The sequence below is a fragment of the Ctenocephalides felis genome, unplaced genomic scaffold, assembly GCF_003426905.1.
Source record: "Ctenocephalides felis isolate EL2017-DRISC unplaced genomic scaffold, ASM342690v1 CF-g0.4_SCAFFOLD_01020, whole genome shotgun sequence".
Taxonomy (NCBI): domain Eukaryota; kingdom Metazoa; phylum Arthropoda; class Insecta; order Siphonaptera; family Pulicidae; genus Ctenocephalides; species Ctenocephalides felis.
In genome coordinates, this window is record NW_020537174.1 from 16,314 (window position 1) to 23,820 (window position 7,507).

At 27.1% G+C, this 7,507-nt stretch overlaps 1 protein-coding gene across 1 annotated transcript; it reads left to right on the forward strand.

The window, feature by feature from the left end:
• Positions 1-384: 384 nt before the first annotated feature.
• On the forward strand, positions 385-2,183 carry LOC113365452 (zinc finger protein 98-like). The gene is made up of 2 exons (XM_026607010.1): positions 385-526; positions 857-2,183. Exon 2 carries the CDS (start codon positions 864-866, stop codon positions 2,181-2,183), a length of 1,320 nt encoding a protein of 439 aa, XP_026462795.1. The 5' UTR covers positions 385-526; positions 857-863.
• The last annotated feature ends 5,324 nt before the right edge of the window (positions 2,184-7,507 follow it).

The following is a 7,507-nucleotide window of genomic DNA, read 5'->3' on the forward strand; positions in this document are numbered from 1 at the left end:
TCCTAGGAAACACTTTTTTACATTCCTGTATAAAAGTTTTGAATAAAACGACTTTGAATTTGATATTTCAATCTTTAGCAATAAATATAGAAAATTCATATAATTTTTATTACAGTTTTATTACATATATAAATATTTTTGCAGGTGTAAAAGACGGTAGTTTAATTGTTTAAATTTGTTTAGAATTTGGCGTTTGGGATTTGTACGGAATTCAAACTGTCAACTGTCAAATTTGATAGGGTTGCCAGATTTAATTCGAGACGAAAAATGAAGTCTGAAGTTAGATTCATAACAAGTTTGACAGGTGACAGCGAGTTTAAATAAAATGGCTGACAGTTTCTTATAAATTATTTATTTTATTAAATATTATTATATTATAACAAAATTACACAATTTAATAAGTAAATATATTATTTGTGCATTATTTTCAATTACAGCTTCAAATATTATATTTATTTTGTAACGACGTCAATATTATTGTGTACTGAATGTTTGACTGTTCAAATGTTTGGTTAAATTTGTGCAGGTACGTGTTTTTTTTATAAATATTAATTAATACTTGATTTTGAATACTAAAATCAGTTGTAGTTGACATATTAAATAAATCTTAGTGTGTTTTAATACGAGTACATATCTACGTGCGCTCTGCAAAAGTAGATGCTCGTTTTGAGGTTATGAAATTTTCATACTTAGTATTTTTTTTTATTTATATTTATTTATTTATATATATACATTATTTTCATATCTCAGTCAGGCAGAGGTGCCTGGTTTCTGTTTACTTTGATCATCTTAGATGAAAATGCATTGTTTTTATACCATAATCACTGCTAATTACAAATATTAAATAAAATTTCAGATAACCAATGGCTGTTTCTCTATCTGATTCCATTCTGGAAGTTAAAACCGAACCACCAGAATTTCCAATTGAAGACATTAAATGTGAAATAAAAGAAGAGCCTGGAGATGATGAAACATGTCTGCAGAAATTCATGAATTCCGATATAACAATAGAAGATGAAGTCAAACAGGAATCCTATGAAGCATCTCATTATGAATGCGATATATGTAATGAATCATTTACAGGGCAGCATGATTTAGAACAGCATATACTGGTACATAGTCATGATTGTCCATTTTGTTTAGATACTTTTCCGGATTCAAGTGCCTTAGATATACATCTGAAAATTCATGCAGATGAAAAGCCTTTTGTGTGCACAATTTGCAATAAAGCATTTGCTGTAAAATTTGATTTTGATCAACACGTTTGTGTTTGTAATGGAAAGACAGATTCAACATTGAATAAATTATCTGATAATCAAAAACAAAGTAAGAGTACACAGAGACCACATAAATGTAAAGTTTGTAATAAGAGTTTCTACTATCCAAGTTACTTGAAAGAGCATATGCTTATTCACACTGGAGAACGTCCTTACGAATGTGAAATATGCAATAAGACATTCAGACAAATGGGTGTTTTGAGAGCACATCAACTTATTCACAGTGGGGTGCGTCCTCACAAATGTGAAATATGCGATAAGACATTCACGCAAATGGCTGCCTTGATAGCACATAAACTTATTCACAGTGGGGTTCATCCTCACAAATGTGAATTATGCGATAAGACATTCAGAACAATGGGTGCCTTGAGAGCACATAAACTCATTCACAGCGGGGTTCGTCCTCACAAATGTGAAATATGCGATAAGACATTCACGCAAATGGCTGCCTTGATAGCACATAAACTCACTCACAGTGGGGCTCGTCCTCACAAATGTGAATTATGCGATAAGACATTCAGAACAATGTTTGCCTTGAGATCACATAAACTTATTCACAGTGGGGCTCGTCCTCACAAATGTGAAATATGCTATATGACATTCACACAAATGAGTAGCTTGAGTGCACATAAACTCATTCACACTGGGGAACGACCTCACAAATGTGAAACATGCAATAAGACATTTGCTCAAGTGAGTACTTTGAATAGACATGTGCTTATTCACACTGGAGAACGGCCTCACAAATGTGAAATATGCGATAAGACATTCACACAAGCAAGTAGCTTGAGAACTCATATGCCCGTTCACAGTGGGGTACGGCCCCATAAGTGTACAGTATGTGATAAAACATTTGCAAGACCAAGCATCCTCAAAAAGCACATCGTTGTGCACAACAAAAAGTAATTATAATTATAAAGTATGCAATAAGGGATTTTGCCAAATGGCTGCGCAATGAAATATGTAAAAGATATTTCTAAAAATGGAGTTGAAAGATCTATTAATTAATTTTTGAAAGTATGTTTAAAATATGAATTATTTTTGTATGTTTTATAAATATAAACAAATAATGTTATAATGATTGTTTCATTGTCATATTGTTTTATATCTGCTGTAGGTTTAATTATTATTTTGTAAACAATTTGAATACAGTTTTATATTTCATAGCATATTTAAATGTTATTTTGACCATACTTTATATTTTTCACAATTTTATTAATTAAATTCCGGTAGGGTAAGTTATTGTAATGGGCCAAAAATCGAAATTGAAATTTTTTACATTTCTCGACGTTTTGAAGGTTTCTGAACATTTTGGCACACTTCAGAAAAAATTGATGTGCGTGTGTGTGTGTATGTATGTATGGATACAAATTTCCAGTCACGTTTTGGGGCGCACGGATCAACCGATTTGAATGGTTTAAAAAACATTCGATTCCAATTGATAGGGTAAAGAGCTGATTAGTTTTTGGCGAAGGCAAGTCCAGCCGTTAAGGAGATACGGAGCAAAGACTGCAGAAAATAAAAATCGACTTTTTGAGAGAACGGAGTATCCGATTTGAATGATCTAAAAAACATTCAATTAGTAATGATTGAAAGAAGTTGTTATTAGTTTTTGGCAAAGGCAGGCCCAGCCATTTCGAAGATACGGAGCTAAATATACAAAAAAATGGCAGTTTTTGAGAGAACTAAGCGTCCGATTCAATTGATCCAAAAAACTTTCTGCTTGTCTTAACAAAATAATTGATTTTGGAAAAAAAAAATTTGTTCAACTTTTTTTTTTAATTTTTTGTATATCGAAAATAATTCACATTTTATTTTTAATTCTGACTATAGTTATAATATACTTTAAACAAATAATTTCAACTTTGCAATTCAGTTTATATAATTCTTATAAATATTTGACAATGCTACAATATTAATAATAATCTATTTGAAAACGTTCAGTATTCCTCTAACATTTCGTTACGGTACGGGAAGTTCCAGCAATTTGCCTTAAGGCACGATGCCACCCACCTCACTAATTTAAATAACTCTTGAACATTTGAAGGTAACATAATTATTTTTATTAAATTCATTATTTAGCTTCCTGATTGTGGAAATAATATTAGTAAAGTATTTGGCAAATTTTGGCAGCAACTTAATATTGCAATTGTAAACTACAAATTTATCGCATAAAACGTTGCGTAACGATTTTATTATATCTCTTGTAACTTTAAAGGCACTTGTTTATATAAATAAAATATTTGGTAAATTTGTACAATATTAAAATAACACACAATAGTTTTACAAATGTGAATCGACACAAACTGTGATATATCAAAATAATTCTGAAGCAAGTGAATACGATTTTATAACAATTATTATATTTATTTATATTAGGTTTGGTTTTTGTCAAATAACTCAAAAATTTTATATGAAACCACCCCTTTTCAGTTAGACAGGGTGAAACTAGATAAAATTTATAACATTTTCTAGAGAACACTTTTATACATTCCGATATAAGGGTTTTGAATAAAACGACTTTGAATTCGATATTTCATTCTTAGGAGAAAAATATAGAAAATTCGGGACATGTTTTTGGTTTTTATCAAATAACTCAAAAATTTCATATGAAACTACCCCTTTCGAAATCAAACCGAACGAACTTTAAATAAGTTACAATTTCTAAGAATTATATAAACTGAATTGCAAAGATAAAACAACTTAATTTAAAGTATATAAGTGAGCTTTAGAATTAAATTACAGTTAGTATTTAAATTTGAAATTTGAATGCATAATTTAAAAAAATCTGAATTTATGTGAAAATATTGTAAGTTGTCTGAAAATATTGCAAATAGTGTGAAAATGTTGCATATTGTCTGAAAATGTTGTAAATTGTATAAAAAAAATGTAAATTGTATAAAAATAAAGTAAATTGTCTGAAAATGCTCCTTTTCTTTAATGATATCTATATTTATGTTTATATGAAAATAAAATATGATTATAATAAAAAAAAACTTACATTCTTATCCATTCTCCAACTTTAACCAGGTTGCATGCTGTTGATTTCTTAGGCAATAAATATAGAAAATTCGGGACATTTTTTTGGTTTTTGTCAAATAACTCAAAAATTTCATATGGAACCACCCTTTTTTAGTTAGATAGGGTGAAACTAGATAAAATTTAGAACATTTCCTATGAAACTATTTTACACACTCCGATATAAAAGTTTTGAATAAAAAACGACTTTGGATTCGATATTTCATTCTTTAGCAATAAACATAGAAAATTCGGGACATTTCTTTGGTTTTTATCACAATACAAACAATTTTGGCGTCCTAAGGAATTTACTCTTTTCAGTTGCCTTTTTAAAATACACCGAATTGTTATACAGTATCATCATATAAGAAAACATTGTTAATAATTAAATTCCAAACAATTTTGCCAAAAATTTCATTTACATCAGACAAACCGTTTAAAAGTTACAAGACATATAATAAACAAATACCCCAGTCAAAAATGTCGAAACCAAAAAAAATGCAAACAAATAATTTGTCCCATTACAAAATCAATTATCATCGCTTGTTTATCGATACCAATTGTCAAATAATCGATAATGATGAATTTCGAATATTAAAAATAAAATATAAAAATAGTTGTTGGCGATAAGATAAAAGTCGAATCGAATAATATGCCAAGTGCAAAAATTCACAAGATTCTCGAACGATAACAAAAAGTTTTAAATAAGAGGCCTGAGAAACAATTCGATTATTTTAGTTGTTGGATTTGTGTGATTCTGTTCGAAAATTTGTGGGAAAATTTGAGAAAAATTGTGAAAATTTGGGTAAGTTTTGTGTATATTATTTGAAAACTGTTTTTCATAATCTCTCATACCAGGCAACTTTGCCTGACTGAGATATGAAAATAATGTATATATATATATATATATATATATATATATATATATATAAATAAATAAAGTATAGTTGAATAAAATATTATATATAAAAAAAGTACGCTACTGATAAGGGTAGAAGAAATTTAGTAGATGCATTTATTGCCTATAAGTCTTGTAACTTTTAAACAGTTTGTCTAATATAAATAATAAATAAGAAAAATTTGTTCAAAACTAAATTATTCATATTATTGTCTAATAGTATAACACCATACAGCAACTCGGTATACTTTAAAATCGTAATGGAACATAAATAATTAGTATACTCATTGATCACTTTACTCATTTGTGCATTTATTTATTAGATCTCTTGTAACTTTTGAACCGTTTCCTTAGTATAAATCAAATATTCAGCTGTTTAAAATTAAATTGTCTAAAACATTGTCTAACATAATAAGACCTTAGAGCAACTCGGTATACTTTAAAAATGTATTTGAAAGCAGAAAATTAGTCTAAACGCTTGAATACAATTCTGCATTGACTAGCAATGATATTCTGCATTTATTTGTAACTATAAAATCTTTGGTCTGATTAAAATAAAATATGAGAAAAAATTATACAAAATTTAATTCTCTATAATCTTTTCTAATATTATAAAGCCCTACAGCAACTCGGTATACTTTAAAATTGTAATTGAAACAGAAAATTAATTTAAGAGAGTGTAAAGAAGCATTCATTTATTATATCTTCTATAACTTTTCATCTGTGCGTTAAACATAAATAAATATGAAATAAAAATGTTTAAAAAAAATTATTCATAAAATTGTATAATATTATAAACCCCTACAACAAGTCGGTATACTTAAAATTTGCGATAGATTTTTTTTTTTAATATCAATAATTATTACAACTGTTAAATTATTAACGTCTAGTAATATATATAATAAATAATAACATAAATTTAAATAAATAAAAGTGCAAAGGATAAAATTTACATGAAAATAATATCCGTTATTGAAAATAAATCATTTATATGATAATTTTTTTTTTATATATGGTATAACTTCTGAACTGTTTTTTTGATATAATTATAATATTTAGCAAATTTGTTCAAAATTAAATTGTCTATTACCATAAGAATAAATTTATTAAATCATTAACAAAAAATCAATATAATAAGTTTTCAACCTTCAGCATTTACGTGCATATATTTATCAGATTTGTTTAATTAAAAATCTGATCAATGATTTAATTTTCTATTATGTTATTATAATGATTAACTTATCAGAAATCAATGTTTTTATCAAATGATATTACCTTGGATTGCATCTGATGCAAAATAACAAAGAGTCATTATAGATAAATACATTTATATATATATATATATATATATATATATATATATATATATATATATTTTAATTAAAAAAATAGACATTTTTGTAATATTTTTGATAATATTTACAACCTTTCGAATTTCATTTGTATAAATGTATTTTTATCTTTAAATCCTGAAGATTTATATATGTAGAAAATATATTATTGATAAACTAGTGAAAATTGGAAATCAAGGGTATTACTACTCGATGGCAAATTAAAAATGTTATTAGAACAGCTTTTTGAATCACCAAAATATCTGCAATAGTTTTTATAAAATTGCATTTTTACACTTTGCAAAATTTTATAAGTCGCAAAAAATCAATATGGATCCTACGAAATCGAAATATTTAAAAATGCAATATCTCGAGAACGCTTTGAGATATTTTAGAAATTCAAAAAGCCGCTTATATAACATTTTTAATTTGCCATCGAACTGTGGTACTTACTATATGTTGTTTTAACTCGTTCACTAAGAATGCAACAATAATATGCACACCCATATAGAAAGATTAAATAGTACAATCGGTAATGGAAAAAACTTAACTATATATTAATTGTCTATAAAGATGCATACTCTCGACTTGCATTGTTAACTATTTCTTCAAATCCTAAATATTTATTTATGCATAGTGTATATTCTTGAGGAACTAGTAACAATTTTAAATCAAGAGTATTACTATTCGATGGCAAATTAAAAATGTTTCTAGAACAACTTTTTGAATCACCAAAATATCTGCAATAGTTTTTGAAAAATTGCATTTTTACACTTTGCAAATTTTGTAAGTTGTGAAAAATCAATATGGATCCTGCGAAATCGAAATGTTTAAAAATGCAATATCTCGAGAACGCTTTGATATATTTTAGAAATTCAAAAAGTCGCTTTATAACACTTTCAATTTGCCATCGAACTGTGTTAATCACGATTTGCTGGTTTAACTCTTTCACTAAAAATGCAATATTAATTGCATTGCAATGC